Here is a 20,992-nt window from a genome sequence, read left to right on the forward strand (position 1 = left end):
GGGGTACTCCCTTGGAAAACTTTTTTTTTAAAATCAACTGGTTCCAGTTCCAGTACTTTTTGGGGGCTATATACCACAGAGAAAATGCTTTACTTTTTAGATTTCTCTGATGTCATGACCACAGTGCTCTCTGCTGATCTCTTCTGTCCATTTTAGGAACTGTCCAGAGCAGCATATGTTTGCTATGGGGATTTTCTCCTGCTCTGGGCGGTTCCTAAAATGGACAGCAGAGGTCAGCAGAGAGCACTGTGGTCATGACATCAGAGAAATCTAAAAAGTAAAGCATTTCCTCTGTAATATATAGCCCCCAAAAAGTACTGGTAGCATTAAGATTTTTTAATAGAAGTAATTTACAAATCTGTTTAACTTTCTGGCACCAGTTGATTTAAAAAAAAAGTTTTCCACGGGAGTACCCCTTTAAACTGTTTCCCTGAAATATGACAATGCTCCAAAGTGAGAGCGCCATGCGCATTTGAGGCTTGAGTTTGGGATTTGCATCGGGACAGACCTGGATGCAAGCATTACACTTGCCTCCGCCGGCAGTTTCGCTACAGGGTGACTCCAGCTGTGGCAAAACTCCCAGCATGCCTGGACAGTTAATTGCTGTCCGGCAATACTGTGAGTTGTTATTTTGCAATAGCTGGAGGCTCCGTTTTGGAAACAGGGCTGTACAAGACAAGTTTTACATTTTTATCGGGGGGGGGGGGGGGGGGGGGGATCAGTGTAAGGGGGTGTAGTGTTTTACTTTTTATTTTGTGTAGTGTAGTGTTTTTGGAGTACATGCACACGGTCGGGTACACAGCAAGCTTCCTGCTGGGAAAATTTTCTGCAGCTCAAACCTAAAGCGGGAAACTCACTGTAAATCCCCGCCGTGTGAATGTACCCTGTTCTTTCTTTGGGAAGTGGGGGGGGGGGGGGGGGGTTGCAAAACTACAACTCCCAGAATGCACTGACAGACCGTGCATGCTGGGAGTTGTAGTTTTGCCACAGCAGGATGCACAATGGTGGGGAAACACTGAGTTAGGTTACAGACTAATTCAGTGTTTCCCCACCAGTATGCCTCCATCTGTTGCAATACAACAACTCCCAGCATGCCCACCCAGGCTGTCCAGGCATGCTGGGAGTTGTAGTTCGGCAACATCTGAAGGGCCAAATGTTTCAGTACTACAACTCCCAGCATGACTGACAGCCGTAGGGCAAGCTGAGAGTTGTAGTTATGCAACAGCTGGAAGGGACATAGTTTGGAACCCAGTGTAGTGACCTCCAAACTGTGTCCCCCCCAGATGTTGCAATACTACAACTCCCAGCAAGCTCAGATTGACCAGGCATGCTAAGAGTTGTAGTTTGGCAACATCTGAAGTCGTAGATGTTGCAGAACTACAATGCCCAGCATGCTTGACTGTCTGGGCATGCTGGGAATTGTAGTTTTGTAACATCTGGAGGGACACAGTTTGGAGACCACTACACCTCCAGGTGTGCAAAACTACAACTACCAGCATGCCCAGACTGTACAGGCATGCTGGGTGTTGTAGTTCTCCAACATCTGAAGGGCCAGATGTTACAGAATTACAAATCCCAGCATGCCTTTGGCTGTAGTAGTTTTGCAACATCTGGAGTATCACAGTTTTGAGTACCAAAGATGTTGCAAAACTACAACTCCTAGCATGCCCAGACAGCCAAAGGCTTTTTGGGCATGCTGGGAGTTGTAGTTTTTATAACTTTTATAAGGCCGCAGTTAAGATCACTCACAAACGATCTTCATTGCCACCTGCCGTCTCCGCAGCTCCTGATCACAGCTGCCGACACTGATCACAGCCACCTCACCACTGATCACAGCTGCCGGTAAGCAGCCCTGTAGCCCCCGCCACCCCCAACTCTCAACTTTAACCCTCCCGCCCCCCTCCTGCCATTGGTCGGTTAGTCCTGACCGATCAGCCAGGAAAAGCAGTGATTCGCCTGTCAGAATTGACCGATGAATTACAGCGATGTATCGGGATGTCTGCTGATAGATATCAGCAGTCATCCCATTCCGATCACAGCTCCTGTGTGGGGCGGTGACCGGAATTCCCACGGGCATACAGGTACACCCTTCGTCCTTAAGTACCAGGGAGCAAGGGTGTACCTGTACGCCCTTCGTCCCCAACAGGTTGATCTTCTGGTGAAGCCATGATTTTATTTTTCTGTATACGGGGATGTATGAGGGCTCATTTTTTGCGCCAGGATCTGAAATTTTTATTGCTTTTGATGGAGCTTTAATCGCTTTTTATAACATTTATAGGATATACAAAGTGACCAAAAATATGCAATTTTTGTTTTTGGTAATTTTTAACGTTAACGCCATTGATCATGTGGTTTAATTAAGGTTATATTTTTATAGTTCAGACATTTGCACACGCAGTGATACCACATATGTTGATTTTTATTATGTTTACAAATTTTTACATGGCATTTGGGAAAAGTGGGGTGATTCAAACTTTTAACATGGAAGGGGTTAATGTGTGTTTTTTAAACTTTTAATCAACTTTTTTTTTTTTTTTTTTTTTTTTTTTACACTATTGGTCCCTTAGGGGACTTTTAGGGGGAATCATTATATTCCTCATACAGATCAATGTAGTTCTATAGAACTACATTAATCTGTGTGCTCTGCGCTCGATTGATAAAGCTTGGTCCAGCCAGGCTCTATCAATCACAGAGCTGGGACCAACACAGGATGAAATGTAAGCCCTCTGGCTACCTCAGAAGTGGATCGCTCCCCCGTGTGGGGGGAGATCCACTCCACTGGACCACCAGGAACTGGTTAAAGGTACCTTTAGACGCCGCTGTCAGCTTTGACCGTGGCATTCTAAAGGATTAATAGCTGGCTGCGGCGATCGCCACATGTCGACCATTAACAGCAGCCCCCAGTTACAGGAATGTACAGGGCTCGAGTCAGGAGCCTGCACCATACACTGGTTGCCATCTTAGGACGAGCCAGCTCATCCTTAGACAGCAACCGGTTAAAGGAGAACTTCATCTTTATCTTCAGCTTTCTAACAGATGCCTGAAGGTTTTTTGCCAAAATTGCCTGGTATTTGGAACTATTCTGAATTTGCCAAAATTGCCTGGTATTTGGAACTATTCTGAATTCCTTCCACTCTGAGGCCCTGGTTCTAGTTGAAGAAAATTAGCTCCAAAGCATGATGCTGCCCCTCAATGCTTTACTGTGGATATGGTGTTCTTTGGGTGATGGGCAGCATTGTTTGTGCGCCAAAGATACCTTTTGGAATTATTACCAAAAAGTCCACCCTTGGTTTTTTAGACCACAATCCATTTTACCATCTGCTTTTGGGGGACTTGATATTTGTTTTTGCAAAATTTCAGCTGGGCTTGGATGTTTTTTTTAGTTAAAAAAAAAATGCATCCATTCATATGAAGTATATGGGAGATTGTTGTCCCATGTAGCAACCAGTACTTGCCAGAAATTCCTGCAGTTCCTTTTAACGTTGCAGAAGGCCTTCCTGACCATTTTTTCTTGTCTTTTTTTTTATAACTTTTGCAAGGACGTCTAGTTCTTGGTAAGGTCTCTGTTGTGTAATATTCTCTCCACTTGGTGAAGAAGATGGCTGTATTCCCTGTGTTCCATGGTATAAATGATACATTGGAAATTTTCTTGTATCCATCTCCTGACTAAATATCTTTTAGCTCTGTGGACCATGGTTTTTGCAGCTAAGTAGATGTCAGTAAAATCCTACTAGAAAAGCTGAACTTTATTTGCGATTATTTAGAGTAACATTAAATAATGGAAGGTGTGTAATGACATCTATTTAACATGAGTTTGAGTGTGATTGTGTGTGTGTGTGTTATTTTTTTTCTTTCCCCCAAAAGATTTCAGTTTGTTTTGCAATTAAATAGCTCATGTAATAGGTCACTTTAAAGGTGGAAAAGGCGATTTACCTTTGTCTCATTCTCTGTGTAACAACACAAGAACTTGGCATTTTTAAAGGGCGTGTAAAGTTTTAATATCCACTGTACACTCAAAGTCCCCTTTATTATAAATATCTGTTCAATATCTTGTTAAAACAATTAGCTAATCAGCCAATCACATGGCAGAAACTCTACATTTATGAATGTAAATGTGGTCAAGACAACTTTCTAAAGTTCAAACAGGCCATCAGAATGGGGAAGAAAGGGAATTGTGGTTGTGGTGGCGAGTTTTCCAAGCTATGCGTGTGGGATACAACAAAATAATCCTATACTTACTTCCAGCACCCCCTTGGTGCCTCTGGTGTCCATTTCCAGTCCCCAATGTGATCATCTTCCTGAGCTGCATCGTGATGTGTCTGGGCCCCCCACCCACTTGATAACCCCTTTAAGTGACTTTGAACATGGCATGGTTGTTGGTGCCAGACAGGTGGGTCTGAGTATTTCAGGGATTTTCACACACAACCAATTCTAGGGTTTACTACAACTCCCAGCATGTGTCATTCAGGAGTCCCCCCCCCCTCCCCCTTCACATATAGGGGGAGATTTATCAAAACCTGTGCAGAGGAAAACTTGACCAGTTGCCCATAGCAACCAATCAGCTTGCTGCTTTCAGTTTTATAAAGGCCTGTGAAAAATGAAAGAAGCGATCTAATTGGTTGCTATGGGCAACTGGGCAAGTTTTCCTCTGCACAGGTTTTGATAAATCTCCCCCATAGAGACCATTCCCAGTATGAGATTTATTCCCCTGCAGTCCATACATCCCCAGCCTGTGCACCTTCTCATCCTTCCCTTCAGATAACACTTATCTTCTCTGTGTTCCTTCTCCTGTGCAGACATGTGTCCTTAAAATACAGAGCAGGGGGGAGGGGAGGTTAGGAGCTGTGTACTCAGCTGGATGAGATGAGGGGCGTGGCTTATTCCTCTCATGCAGACAGAGGGAAAAAAAAAAGCTGTGACATCTTGTCCACAACAAACTCAGAACTGTGGACAACAGTAAAAGAAAACCCTCTGAACTACAGAACTTCCTGCCCAACAAACAGGTAAGGAAAACACACGCATGCTGCCAAAACATATAACACAAAAAAACAAAACTTACAAAGAAGATGCCATATAATCAAAAAAATTTACCACTGGAGTACCCCTTTAAGCAGATGAGCTACAGCAGCAGAAAACCATACCGGATGCCACTCCGGTCAGCAAAGAACAGGAAACTGAGGCTACAAGGCCCACAGGCTTACCAAAATTGGACAATGGAATAGTGGAAGAATTTTGCCTGGTCTGATGAGGCTCAATTTCAGCTGGGATGTTAAAATGGCAGGGTCATAATTTGGTGTAAACATGAAAGCATGGACCCTTTTTCTTGTCACACTTTGTGCCCATTAGTACCAACTGATCATCATTTACACACAAACGCCTACTTGAGTATTACATCAGAATAATACACCATATAATAAAGCTCACATAATATCAAACTGGTTTCTGGAACATAGCAATAAGCTATCTGTACTCCAATGGCATTAACTAGAGGTGGCTGGGATGTCATAAACAGAGAAGCTACGCTGTTTTTGTGACTCCCTATATAGTAAGAGTTATTAGAACCACAGGGACTCTCAGCCATCTCTGGCTACTACAACAAGGCAAGATGGTGCCAGGGGCCCTTGTTCCGAAGATAGGTGTGAGTCTCAGAGGTGGACCCACATATATCACACATTTATGGCATATCTTGTGAATTGTCAATAAATGTCTTCGATGTCCCTTTAAGGCTAGGTTTCCATAAATAATATTTTCTGGTGGGCTTTTTAAGAAAACACCACTGCAGTTTTTGAGCCAAAGTCAGAAGTGTAATGAAAAGGAATTGGTAATATAAAGAAATAACTTATACTTCTCCTTCCTACTGTATCCACTTCTTTGGCTCAAAAACTGCACTGACAGTTTTCCAAAAAACACCAGAAAAAAACTGTGCGGAGACCTAAGCTTGAAGGTGCATACATTTTTGTAAAGTTTCTGACCCAAAGCCTCTAAAATACACAAATTAGAAAATAGCCTTAATAAAAATGAATTGACAATGCAGTCCCATGGTTTCAAGTCAGTGGTTGGAATTGAGATTCTAAACATACATTTTTTGGACTCACCTGGGGGAAATATCACACCCTTGTTGCATAAATGCTCCCAAGGAGAACCAGAGGCTATTAAATATTCCAAATTCATTTGAATGATCTGTAGATGGTGGGTCTCTTCCCTCTTCATACTCTTCATTGTGCCATTCGTATGGGCTAAACCGGCTGACCAAAAAGAGAACCACACTAACTCCAATGTAGGCGAAGACTATGCACATCCAAATTTCATAGGCCAGGGGATCCAGAAAGGAAAAAACACCGGGTTTTGATTTCATGGGTTTTTTGATCATAATAGATATGCCCAAACTCATGAAAGGCTTGGAAAAGTCAATAACTTCTTCACGGACCAATGTAATTGTTAATGGTGCAACGGCGAGGTCAGCTCTCTGTAAAAAGAGAAGGAAAAGAATGAGCTCCATAGAAGACAAGATAAATTAGCAGTAGCATATATGTCAAAATATAATACAAAATATTGTGCCTTAAGTTGTAAGTTTCTTTCTATGACCTTCTGATCAATAAGCATATCTCATAATCATTCCTCACGATGTATATTTTTCTATTGTTGGTAGTTTGCTACTGTTACATATGCCTGGAAATCTGCTCCTCTTAGGGTCTATGCACACTATGAAATCGCCACAATTTAGAGGGTGGCCGGCGCTGACTGAATAAGACATTGCCAGTCATTATAGCTGGCAATGCATTCAACTTGGTACATGTACATTTTTTCAGCAGATAAAATTTCAAAGGCGGAAAGCTCCGCTCAGAAATTCCATAATGTGCATGGAGCCATAGTGATTAATGACCCCTTGGATACAATTGCTTTATGTTTGATGGTTTGTACAGAAACAGAAAAGGCACAACTGTTATTAGGTTGTAATATCATGTGAGTACTGTGGGGTTATTAGAATTAAAGAGAATAATCATCAGGACAACCCTTGTCCCCCTGCTTAGGCACCCATGTTTAAGACCCAGAGCAGAGAGATACAAACAAGTTATGGCTATTGGAAACTTGGGGCATCTATGTATGTACATGAAAAGCCCTACTGTGGGGCAATATCTGGCTATGGCATCTTCCTGTGTACTAGCGGTCTTGGGTACTGGGGCTGTTGAGAACAAATGCCCACCATGTACCTTCCTGTGTTAAAGGTGCTGCCTGTGCGGAGGCACCCCCTTAAGAGTGGTTATCTAGAAATACAAAAATTGAGCTAATTTCGTCCAAATAAAGCACCACATCAGTCGGCAGGTTGTGTGTGGTATTACAACTCTAGTGTCTCTATTCACTTTAATGGAGCTGAGCTGCCATACCACACAATCTGAGGACAGATGTGGGCCAGCATTTGAAGAAATCAGCTTTGTTTTTCTAGTGCTGGATAACCCCTTAGGAATTACAGGTCATAGAGAAGGTCACATATGTAAAGGTCTATTTCTACGCTTGATTTGTAACTAACATACTTACACTGCTCATGCAGAAGCAGCTAAGTAAATAAACATAATAGGATCTATATAAACAGATTAAAGGACATGTACCATTAATTGTATATAATCATGTAGCTTCATTAAGCAGTTTTTAATCTGTGCGCCAAAGGGCAAGCAAGCCATCCTAGAGATGTACAGGCCAAAGAGCTGAAGTACCCTTTAGGTTCGCTGTCAGATGAGTGCTGAAATTCTGCACCCACTGAGACAGAGCATGTGAGAATAGGAAAGGTTACCATAATGGCTGCAGGCCGCAACGCAGGCACCATAGTGAGGTTGCCATGGTTACCAGCTTCCATCGAGGGAGGTAAAGCAACAACATGTCCATAGCCATGAGGGGGGTGGAAAAGAAGAAAAAATGTAGAACGGGAGGGGGGATGCACTGAGCAGACTTTGGATGGAGAGATAGCAATAAGAAAAACAGCACTGTATAAACTCCAATTGATTATGTAAACTGAATGAATAAATAAAGCATTGAGGTTCACTTTCCCCTTATGGTCTCCTATTGGGAATCCTAACACTAGAAAAACCTGAAGGGGTTCAGAGATATTTACTTTAAATTTATCCTGTTTCTTGCTGTAGGGATGCCCCAATAAAGTATATAGTATATACATGTCTCAAGTATTGCTGCTTCTTTTAATTTAATTCTGTAGTATTAGGAATTTGCCTACAGTGTTTGGGGGATTAGCTCTATATAGCCAGGAAAAACATAACACAAATCACAAAATAACACAAAAGCCTTGACGTAAAGGCACAAAATATAAAGTAAATCCTGCTTGTCCAAGCACTATAATAAATGTTCCTTGTCTTTACAGGTGACTTACTACCAGCCACCCACAAACTAGTCATCAAAATGTGCTACTTACACATGTCAACTTTGAGGGAGCAAACCTCAGGACTCCAACTCCCTTTAGAGGTTCAGGTTCCTCACAGCCTCATCCTGCAGACTGGTTTATGCCTAGTTTTTAAGCCCAAGAACCAGCTGTGACCAGCACCTGGCTGATTTTGGGCCCCAATAAAAACCTGGACTGGCCAGTAAGGGAATGCCCCACTACCAACCTGCCATTCATCCCATAAAAATCTAGGCCAGGACTCTATCAATTATTTCTTAGCAGCAATGGTCACTGAGATTTGCGCTTCCTGAAACCTGATAGATACATATGACATGTATCTTGGGGAAATATAGCAATCCCCAATCACTATTCCTGAAAATGTCTCACAAGTAACATCAATGGGAAGCCAGACTGTGACTCACTAGTATTTGCTTAAACGGGTATTCCCAACTTATACATGACATTTTAGGTATAGATAATGCAAAAGTATGCAATTTAGCAAATACTTTATTAACAAAATTGTGTACTTTTTATGTTGTGCCCCTTCTCTGTTATCATTGTGTACAGGTCATGACCTAGGTACTCACATAGGTCGCCCGCAACCGTTCTGAAAACTACTGTCCCCAATGCTCTCGGCTGCTCTATAGTTCCTGTCATGTGTTGTCCCAAAAGAAATTGCCTCCTCAGCCAATCACTGGTTAAGGCTGTTGTGGCCAGTGAGTGGCTGACTTGTGAGTTCTTACTGGGACAACACATGACTAAAACCAGAAAGCAGCTGAGAACAATGGGGACGGTAGTTTTCAGAAAGGCATCTGTGGGGGACCAAGGTAGGGAAGTTAGGATTGTTTTTTATTTTTGCAGTACCAAATATAAAAAATGATTTGCCACTTGGATACCTCTTTAATAGACCACCTTTGATCTACCAGTGACTCTGCTTGGTTTGTTTTACACTAATATATAAGTGTAAAACCAGTGGAAAACTTTTTTTTAAATGAACTGTTGCCAGAAAGTTAAGCAGATTTGTAAATTAATTCTATTAATAAATTTTAATCCTTTCAGTACTTTTTAGCAGCTGTATGCTACAGAGGAAAATCTTTATTTTTTTAATTTCTTTTTTGTATTGTCCACAGTGCTCTCTGCTGACACCTGATGCCCGTATCAGGAACTGTCCAGAGCAGGAGAAAATCCCCATAGCAAACCTATGCTTCTCTGGACAGTTCCTCACACGGACAGAGGTGTCAGCAGAGAGCACTGTGGACAATGCAAAAAAGAAATTCAAAAAGTAAAGAATTTCCTCTGTAGCATACAGCTGCTAAAAAGTACGAAAAGGATTAAGATTTTTAAATAGAAGTAATTTACCAATCTGTTTAACTTTCTGGCACCAGTTCATTAAAAAAAAAAAAAGTTTTCCACCGGAGTACCCCTTTAAATTCAGGATTCAAAGCATAGTCTACCATGCTTTTGTGCCCTGCAAACTAAACATATACCTGCCTATAGCAGACCAAATGTAGTTACTACCAGACTAGGTTTGCTTTATTACATACATTGGACTACCTTTTTGACAGTAACCTACCCTAAATTAGTGTTGGAGATGCGAATAGGGCCTAATGTATGCAGCTCCATTACCGTCCACAGGTTGTGTCTGGTATTGCAGCTTAGCTACGTACAAGGTTCATCTACAATACAAGTGAATTATGAACAATAGTGGCACTGTTTTTGAAAGTTTGTAGACCCCATTCATTTTCTAATCTAATTTTAAACCCACTTGTGCTATATAGCAACAACTCCAGATTTAGTGGTCTTTATCTGCATTTAAATTATCTTGGCAAAGAAAATGCTTTTTAAGAAGCTGGTATATTTTGTATATTATATGGATACTTTGTATATTATCTAGGATATGTCTTTTATATATAGAATCCTACAGCAAAAATCTTTAAATGCTACACGTTAAAATGTCAAGCATATGGAAGGGTCCATGTGTGGGTACATATATAAAAAATTACATGGAATCCTAGTAAGGTTGTGTACATGAGCAGAGGCAGACCTAAAGCTTTTATGACCAGCTCTATAGGTTACAGCAATGTATAAATGTAATAAGGTAACAATACATACCCCATATACCAGTTCTCCTACCATCCCGTTCCATGCCTTCATGTCTGAATCACGTGCGCCATACTTGCCATCCTTTACAATCTCTAGTTTGTACTTGAATCCCACATGCTTGGCAACTTCTTGGGCTAGTTCCACGCAGTAACCCTCAAACTTATCATTGCCTTCAAATTCGTCCGCATTCTTTTTGTACATCACGTATGGGGATTCCTAAAGGTAAGAAAAAAGGGCGAAAATGTTCCATTATTTACACATTATTACCACATAAAGCAATTGTTTAAAGGCAGAAAAATATTTTTTTTCCCCCAATTAAAACAAATACTTTTAGCCATATGCTGTATCTGGCATCTGGCATACAATCCATTAAATGGCCTTGCATAGTGCCCATCGGGGAATTGAAATCAGCATGTTATTATACTGTATCTAACCCTAATATGTGAGTCCGGTTTTTCATACTACATACTACCCAACAGGATCAAGTCTCTTTTGCCGGATTCACTTGGCATGGAGGTGGAATAAGCACAACCCTATAGCAATGCTAGACAGGAAAGGATGCAGGAGCGTAGCTACATGTGGGGCGTGGAGGTAGCTACCACAGCTGAGCCTAGGTGTCTGAGAGCACCAAAAGTTCTTGAGTCATATAAAAGAAGAACCCAGCATTATGCTTTTAACCCCTTAACCCTTAAAGGGGTACTCCGGTAAAAACTTTTTTTCTTTTAAATCAACTGGTGGAGGAAAGTTAAATGGGCACTCTCATGAAATAAAAAAATTTATATGTTGTAGTACTTAAGTACCACAACATATCTCTAATATACTTTAATTAAAAAAAGTGATTTTAAAACAGTTTAAAATCACTTTTAAATTCGGCCACTAGGGGTCGCCCTCCTAGTGGCCGAATGCATTCGGCAGTGACGTCACTAGTGAATTTCGACTCATTGAAGCCTGGAAATGAGTCGGAATTCACTCACTGCGGTGCTCGCTCCCGCCTGTCAATCAAACAGGCGGGAGTGAGCGCTGAGAACAGAAGAACCGCGCATTGGCTCCCCTGCTCCCTGGCCTTGCACGCCGGCCCCGCCTCCCGGCATCCCGTTGCTGCTGTCCTGCCCGTCGCTGCACTGTCCTGGTATGTCTGGGGGATGGGGCGTTGGGGGGGGGTGTTCGGGTAGTGGGTGTTCGGGTAGCGGGGTTCGGGGGAGGGGTAGCGGGGTTCAGGGGAGGGGTAGCGGGATTCGAGTTGCGCCGTGGCCATGTATTGCTTTTAACACAGGATGCCTCCAGTTTTTCCCCACTACAACTCCCAGCATGCCCTGACAGCCAATAGATGTCAGGGCAAGCTGGGAGTTATAGTGGTGAAACAGCTGGAGGCACCCTGTGTAGATGAACTAAGGGCGGAAGTCCCCCCCAGCAGGCATCAGTGACGTGGTGCCTGCTGGGGAAGTCTGCCTGGTAGTGAGCACGCTACCAGGCAGACAAAACTGCATTTTTTGTATAGTAAAAAAAAAATTAGGCAGGGAGGAGGTTAGGGATAGATGGGAAATAGGCAGGGACAGAGAGGGGAAAAAAAGGGATGGTGGGAGCTACCCTTTAAACATATTTGTAAATTACTTCTATTAAAAAATCTTAATCCTTCCTGTTCTTATTAGCTGCTGAATACTACAGAGGAAATTATTTTCTTTTTGGAATGCTCTCTGATGACATCACAAGCACAGTTCTCTCTGCTGACGTTATTATTATAATAATAATAATGCTTTATTTATTGTTGTCCTTAGTGGGATTTGAACCCAAGTCCACAGCACTGCAAGGCAGCAGTGCTAACCACTGAGCCACCATGCTGCCCTTATGCTATGCATGGTTGCTAAAATGGACAGAGATGTCAGCAGAGAGCACTGTGCTTGTGATGTCATCAGTGTTCCAAAAAGAAAGAAATTTCCTCTGTAGCATTCAGCAGCTAATAAGTACTGGTAGGATTAAGATTTTTTAATAGAAGTAATTTACAAATATGTTTAACTTTCTGCCACCAGTTGATTTAAAAGAAAAAAGGTTTTCACCGGAGTACCCCTTTAAGGACACAGCCAGCTCCCTTTTTGCATTTTCATTTCACCATAACTTATTTTTTCATCTTCAGACCCATATGAGGGATTGTTTTTTGTGCGGCCAATTGTACTTTGCAATTACATCACTCATTTTACCCTAATATGTATGGTGGAAGCACAATTTTGGATGGTTTTATTTTCACACTGTACTCTTTCCACTAAAAATGACATGTTCTCTTGATTGTGGGTCAATATGATTAAAACGATACCTATGTTTACATGTTTTTATATTATTGGACTGCTTTAAAATAAAAAAAAATTTTTAAAACACAGCCCCGAATCTTTCCGTATACAGGGCTGTATAAGAACTAATTTTTGCACCATGATCTGTAGTTTTTTATTGGTACCTCTTTTGTGTATATGTGGCTTTTTAAAGGGGTACTTCGGTGCTTAGACATCTTATCCCCTATCCAAAGGATAGGGGATAAGATGCCTGATCGAGGGAGTCCCACCGCTGGGGACCCCCGTGATCTTGCACGCGGCACCCCGTTTGGATAGGGGATAAGATGTCTAAGCACCGGAGTACCCCTTTAACCACATTTTATTGCATTTTTTTCAGAATGTGATCTGACCAAAATGCAGCAATATTGGACTTTTTGTGGTGGCCCAGTACAGAAGTGGCCCTTCTGTACACTATTGGCCCTATCAGGTGGACTCAGTCCCAGTCCCCTTGCCTCCACACTCCTCAGGATTATTATCACCCAGTCTGTCATGTAAAGAGTCAATGTATTATATTCATGTTAATGTGCCTTTATGTATTGTTGCTAAGCCTGTGTAACCAGGGAAGGTGCCAGTGACCAGGTGATTTGTTGGTGACCTATGGGACCCCTCCAAATTGCTCCCTTATATAGCAGGGAGGAGCTAGCTCAGTTCAGTTCTGATCTGAGTACAGTGAAGTGAAGACCTGAGAGTATATGATGTTCCTGGAGGACACCAAGGCCTAACCAAGTAGCCACTTTCCGTGGAAGCCCCTACAGGTGAAAGTCAAAGCCTGGTAAGCCTAAATAAAGGGGTGAAGTCTAGTCAGCATAGTCAAGTCTGCCAAGTCTAAAGTCAGTGTGGGAATGCATAATTGAGTCCAAGTCCACTACAAGTCCCACCAAGCACACAAGTCTCCTTAAGTTCACTGGTCATTTCCTTGGGCCTAAACTGAGCTGTAAGGACTTTCACATCTGTCTGCTTCAGTAAAGTGCAGTTGTTCCGTAACTTTGCATTGGAGTGATTATTTTCCCCGTGCCTGGCCCTCCTGGGCCAGGCACGGGGCAAATAATCACTTCAATGCAAGGTTACTGAACAACTGTACTTTACTGAAGCAGACAGATGCACCCGAGGTATGGCCTGTGTATGGCCCTGCTATATAAGGGAGCAATTTGGAGAGGTCCCTTAGGTCACCAACAAATCACCACCCCTTCCCTGGTTACCAGCGGCCATACCTCGGGTGGTGTAGAGGATAACCACGCCCTTGTGTAATGAATACCAAGGGTTAATAACATCTGCCCTAAGTATAACAACATCTGCCCTTCATCACACCCCTTACTACATTTTTTTTTGTTTTTACGTTTACACCATACACCATACGGAATCATTAACATATTTTGAAAGATCAGACATTTACGCATGCGCTGATACACTTTTTTGAGTAAAATGGGAAAAAAAGGGCCATTTAAACTTTTGTTTAACTATTTATTTTAAAAAAATTAATGTCCCATAGGGAACAATTTATAGCAATCATGGAAGAGACAAAAGGGAGAAAAACAAGGGTCTGATACGAGCTCTGCTGCTGAGGCCAGCACTTGTATATTTTTGGATTATTGTCCATTGTCTCTGAATATACCTTTATGTCCTGGACTACTGTGGTGACGTGAAACTTTTTGTGCAGATTCAGCAGCAGCTCTCTCATGAGACCCTTGGTTTTCTCCCTTTTGTCCTAGGGTCCTCAAGCTGCATACTTCTATTACATTGCAACACTTGGGTTTGTACACAGATTGTGGTTGCATATGGATAGTCCAACCTGTACAGGTCAGTATTGCACCAGTAAAATTTACAGTATTACACCAGGAAGCGCACTGATGCTTTTTTCTTTCTCTCCTCTCTCTTATAGCAATCATTAGTTTGCTAATACTTTTTTTTGCCATGCAAGCATTGATCGCTGTGCGCAAATGTATAACACTGCTTGTGAGGTACTTCTCTGTAGCCCAATACATTTAAAGCACATATCCTTAAGGGGAATCTTTCAGCTCTATTTGTTGCTAAGAGCTGCAGACACCGTTGGATAGCTGTTGAGGTATTTATGCAAACTGTACCATTCCTATAGCCTTTTAATTTCTCAACCAAGTATCAAGGAGGGGGAGCTGACACTTGGTTGGCACACCTCCTTGCTTGCCCTCACTTCATGAGGTAACCAATGGTAACCAACAGCTTGTTTTAAAACACACTGCGCTAGTGGATTTTGTATGTCCTCAAGGGCTGTAATATCCTCCAAAACCACACAACCCCTGGAAAACAGTGAGAACTTTTGCTTGCTGACAAGGCTGCTACTACTACCACCAGGCACCTGGCTGTTGCTGCTACTTGTACTGGTGCTGGTACTGCCACCAACATTTTCACTGGCAGAGGACATGGCAGGGATGCTCTGTCCTCTACCCCATCCAACAATTCATTTACCAGACATATTTTCTTTCATTGAAAAACCTTTTTTTTTCATTTTTGGGGTAGATTTGTCACTAACCTACTAGTGAATGTTTTACTCTTAAGTGGGCACTGTCAAATATAAAAACTTTTCAGATGTTGTATATCTTTGCAAAACAATCATTTTTCTAATATACTTCTTTAAAAAAAAGTTCACATTTTATTAAAGAAAATTGCCTTTGAGAATCCCACCACTAGGAGTCCCCATACCTCCTGGGACATTGATGAGTCCAACAGCATCATGAGCGTGTCAAAGGGTCATGGACAAGAGATGGCTGATTGACAAGGCTGCAAGAGGGACATAGCCTGTAGCAACACTGTTGTAACACAGAGTTTTACCAAACATGTGCATCCAGCTGTTGCAAAACTACAATTCCAAGAATGCCTAGACAGTCCATGGATGTCTGGAGAAAACAGCTGGTTCTGTGAGCCCCTGGCAAGGTTCCCGCAGAGCTCCGGCAGAAAAATCCGATTTCAGCTAGGAGGCGCACACCCAAGTAAAAAAAGCAGGCTTTATTAATCCAAAAAACACGCAGTGTGAACAGGACAACGCGTTTCAAAGGTTTTCCTTCTTCTTCAGGTCCTTTACATAACATACAACATAATCATGGAAGAACATCGGTCCCGTGGTCCCGAGAAAAAAGAAGTGCTTCTATGGGCGCTCACCTCCGTCACAGATGTAGTCCGTCACAGGTGTGTAGATATTTCCAAGAACTTTGTGAAATAAGACCGCTTGGACACGGATGTATTAGAAAATAAAAAGAAGGTTTATTCCTTCAGCATGCAATACAGCAACGCGTTTCGAGGGGCGGGGACCCCCTCTTCGTCAGGCTATCTCTACAACATACAACATAATCAGGTATATATACAGTTTTGGAAGTTCAAAAATTGGCGGGAGTGGAGATCACAGGGTCGGGGAGGGGGGCTGAAACCCGCCCCCTGATCCCGGGTGCAGTATCGTGTACAAAGGAGATTGAGTCCTGTGTGGGTATAACATTATGAAATTTTGCCCATTGATTACAATGGGCTGCATAGGCTGTAACCAGCCTATTGTAATCAATGGGCAAAATTTCATAATGTTATACCCACACAGGACTCAATCTCCTTTGTACACGGTCCTGCACCCGGGATCAGGGGGCGGGTTTTTCAGCTGACCCCCCCGACCCTGTGATCTCCACTCCTGCCAATTTTTGAACTTCCAAAACTGTATATATACCTGATTATGTTGTATGTTATATAAAGGACCTGAAGAAGAAGGAAAACCTTTGAAACGCATTCTCCTGTTCACACTGCATGTTTTATGGATTAATAAAGCCTGCTTTTTTTACTTGGCACCTCCTAGCCGAAATCGGAGCTCTGCAGGAACCTTGCCAGGGGCTCACAGAACCAGCTGTAATAAGGCGCTGTGCACTGTATTGCGGACACCATTTTTTTGAACTACTGATCCCAGAAATCCTTTATAAATACAATAAAATTGACCTCCTGTCACCTGTGTTTACAGCATAAATCCAGAGAGGAAAGGGTTACAGAGCAGGGCTGCCAAGCTCCCCAGAGCAGTGAGTCAGCAGAGTGAGGGAGGTGGAGAAGTAATCATAGTGCTGGCAAGAGCAGGACACGCCCTCTCCCTTTGATTCTATTCTGCATTCACTCCAGGTAGAAATGCTATATGTTCGATTAAACCCAGAAAATACACGTCACTTGTCCTGAAATGTGTATTCTACATCTACAACGCTTTTATTGCGTATTTATGCTACCATACATGTCAGCCCACGGCTTTGCTCAGCTTGCTAGGTATTGTAATGTGGTAGTTTTAATGAGATCGTTCACTGCTGGTGTGGATTTTTTAATGCACCAACAGAACACAGCACTGCAGGTGACAGGAGGTCAATTCTATTGTATTTATAAGGGCTTTCTAGGATCAGTAGTTTTTGTTCTTTCTTAGATTTCTTTCTAAAAAATGGTGGTCGCAATACAGTGCATAGTGCTTTATTAGCCTCTTAAAACCACCCTTATGTTTTGTCATTGGCCTGGGAGCTGTGTGTCACATAATGTAAGCAATGATTGGTTAACCTGGGGTCAGGTGATCTTGCTGATAGCTGTAAAGTATGTTGGGCTACCCTGACTTTATCTCAGTGTTCTCAGTACTTTTTCCATTCATTCAGGCACCAAAACGCTATGGGGGAGATTTATCAAAACCTTTCCAGAGGAAAAGTTGCTGATTTGTCTATAGCAACCAATCAGATCGCTTTTTTTCATTTTTTGATCTTATTGGTTGCTATGAGCAACTCAGCAAATTTTCCTCTGGACACTTTCGATAAATCTCCCCCTATGTGCTGGGCAATGTTTGAAAGTTTGGTGAGTTGCTGTCACCCCAAAGTTCCGAGCAAGACCGGGTTTGCCAAGCTAAGCTCGCTCATCTCTATCGGTGATACATGAATCTATTTCTGTGGCACACTACACTACTGCCATACCACACAATAGAATGTACGTGCTCCTTGCTCACATATGTATATGTCCCGATGGCATTGTACCATGGCACCATGATATCTGTAACTGAATTTACTGCTATATTTCAGATATGTTCTCCATGATATATCAGATTAAAGATGGCCATACACGTACAATTAGTGTTGTAAGGCAGAATGACCGCAATTAGTCCTGGTTTCCTCATACACACAAATGCTCGGCTTGGCTAAGTGTTTGCATGTTTTTAATGTGGAGAAGAGATAAAGGCAACCATCACAAAAATTAATCCTCCCCAATCCTTATCTTTCCTGACAAGAGTTAGAAGGTTCAGGTACATATTACAGTTGGCTGGTACTGCCTGAATTGGGGGGTTTGGACAACTTTTCCCTACTGTGTACTTAGGCTGGGTTCACATCATGTTTTTGCCATACTGTTTTCAATCCATTTTTCTAAAGAAAACCGTATGGCAAAAAAACGGATGAAACAGTATGGAAAAAAGTAAACCGTACTGTTTTTAAAATGCATACAGTTCCATCAGTTTTTATAGAAAAAAAAAACATACGTTTTTGAAAATGTTGTACATTTTTAATGGGAGGGGTCTTGGGTGGGGACTTTTGGATGCAAATGTGCAAAGTAAAAACGTATACGTTTTTCCCGTATGGAACCGTATACATGTGCATTTCCCATTGACGTCCTTTTAAAAAAAACTTATGCAGTTGCAGAACAGGTTAAACCCCGGCATTAACCCTTTAGATGCTGCGATCAAAGTTGATTGCGGCATCTAAAATGAAAGTGAAGCTGTCCCAGCAGCCCAGCAGAACTGATCGGGACCATTGCGACATAATTGCGCAGCAGGCTAGAGCAGCAGAGCACCAGTTACACTGATCAGTGCTATGCTATGAATTAACCCCTTCCCTATTAAAAGTTTATATCACTCCCCCTTTTCTCATTTTTTAAATAGGATAATGTAATAAAAAATTATCATATGTGGTACCGCCGTGTGCGTAAATGTCCGAGCTATGAATATATAAGGTTAGCTAAACCACATGGTCGATGGCCTACACGAAAAAAATACCAAAGTCCAAAATTGTGCATTTTTGGTCACTTTATATATATCATAAGAATACTACTAAAAAGCAATCAAAAAGTCCCATCAAAACAAAAATGGTACCGATAAAAACTATAGACCATGACACAAAAAATTAGCCCTCATATAGCCCCATATGCAAAAAAATTTAAAAAAGTTATAGGGGTCAGAAGATCACAATTTTAAACCTACTAATTTTGGTGCATGTAGTTAGGATTTTAGATTAGCTAAAAGTAGTAAAATAAAATAAAACCTACATAAATTGGGTATTCTTGTAACTGTATGGACCTACACAATAAAGATAAGGTGTCATTTGTACCAAAAACTGCACTGTATAGAAACGGAAGCCCCCAAAAGTTAAATAATGGCATCCTTTTTTTTTTCACTTTCACCCCACAAATATATATTTTTTTGCTTTTGCCGTAGATTTTGTTATCAAATAATTGATGTCATTACAAAGTACAATTGATGGCACAAAAAACAAGCCCTTATATGGGTCTGCAGGTGCATAATTGAAAGTGGTATGATTTTTAGAAGGAGAGGAGGAAAAAGTGCAAAAACAAAAATTGGCCTGGTCCTTAACCTGTTAAGGACCCAGGGCGTACCTGTACGCCCTGAGTCCGCTCCCGTAATAGCGGGTCGGGCCCGGCCTCTAACAACGGAAGGGACCCGTGGCTAATAGCGCGCGGCATTGATCGCGCTGCCGTGCGCTATTAACCCTTTAGATGTTTCAACTTTGAACGCCGCTTCTAAAATGAAAGTGAAAGCACGCTGGTTAGCTCAGGGAGCTGTTCGGGATAGCCACGGTGAAATCGCGGCATCCCGAACAGCTTACAGGACAGCTGGAGGGTCCCTACCTGCCTCCTCGCTGTCCGATTGCCGAATGACTGCTCAGTGCCTGAGATACAGGAATGAGCAGTCAAGCGGCAGAATCATCAATCACTGGTTTCTTATGAGAAATCAGTGATCAATGATAAAGATCAGTGTGTGCAGTGTTATAGGTCCCTATAGGAGCTATAACACTGCAAAAAAAAGTGAAAAGAAATAAAGTTAATAAAGATCATTTAACTCCTCCCCTATTAAAAGTTTGAATCACCCCCCTTTTCCCATAAAAAAAAAAAAACTGTGTAAATAAAAATAAACATATGTGGTATCGCCGTGTGCGTAAATGTCCGAATTATAAAAATATATCATTAATTAAACCGCACGGTCAATGGCGTGCGCGCAAAAAAATTCAATAAGTCCTATCAATGCAAAAATGGTACCGCTAAAAACTTCAGATCACGGTGCAAAAAATGAGCACTCATACCGCCCCATATGCGGAAAAATAAAAAACGTTATAGGGGTCAGAAGATGACAATTTTAAACTTATAAATTTTCCTGCATGTAGTTATGATTTTTTTCAGAAGTACGACAAAATCAAACCTATATAAGTAGGGTATCATTTTAACCGTATGGACCTACAGAATAAAAATAACGTATCATTTTTACCAAAAATGTACTGTGCAGAAACGGAAGCCCCCAAAATGTACAAAATGGCGTTTTTTTTTCAATTTTGTCTCACATTGATTTTTTATCCCGTTTCGCTGTAGATTTTTGGGTAAAATGACTTACGTCTTTACAAAGAAGAATTGGTGGCACAAAAAATAAGCCATCATAAGGATTTTTAGGTCAAAGATTGAAAGAGTTATGATTTTTTAAAGGTAAGGAGGAAAAAACAAAAATACAAAAACGGAAAAACCCCGGGTCCTTAAGGGGTTAAAGGGGTACTCCGCTGCTCAGCATTTGAAACAAAATGTTCCGAATGCTTAGAGCCGGCGCCGGGAGCTTGTGATTTCATAGCGAGGGGCGGGGCTATGACGTCACAAGCTCCCGACGTCGGCTCTAAGCGTTTGGAACATTTTGTTCCAAACGCTGAATAGCGGAGTACCCCTTTAAGGTGAAAATGGGCTTGGTCCTTAAGGGGTTAGTGGCTGTGATGATTTCAGGTTACAGAGGAGGGTTTCATCATAGTACAAAAAAAGAACTATAAACTATGTCAGGCAATCAATTAGTTTTACTTTTTCTAAAAGTTGAAGCCAATCAGTGACTTTTTTGCGCTCATTTTTTTTTCTTTGGAAAGGAATCCCTTCAAGCTTTCTGTTGTCATTACCTCATTGTCAG

At 41.8% G+C, this 20,992-nt stretch overlaps 1 protein-coding gene across 4 annotated transcripts in view; it reads right to left on the bottom strand.

Annotated features, from left to right (window-relative positions):
* GRIA1 (glutamate ionotropic receptor AMPA type subunit 1) overlaps positions 1-20,992 on the bottom strand; it is a 310,401-nt gene that overhangs the window by 58,746 nt on the left and 230,663 nt on the right. For all 4 annotated transcript variants that reach the window (XM_056516840.1, XM_056516836.1, XM_056516838.1 and 1 more), the window contains exons 10-11: positions 10,499-10,705; positions 6,096-6,466 (exon numbers count right to left, since the gene is read on the bottom strand). In XM_056516840.1, coding sequence (XP_056372815.1) covers positions 6,096-6,466; positions 10,499-10,705 — 578 coding nt within the window. The remainder of the gene's footprint in view (positions 1-6,095; positions 6,467-10,498; positions 10,706-20,992) is intronic.

Source organism: Hyla sarda, chromosome 4 (assembly GCF_029499605.1).
Source record: "Hyla sarda isolate aHylSar1 chromosome 4, aHylSar1.hap1, whole genome shotgun sequence".
NCBI classification, from domain to species: domain Eukaryota; kingdom Metazoa; phylum Chordata; class Amphibia; order Anura; family Hylidae; genus Hyla; species Hyla sarda.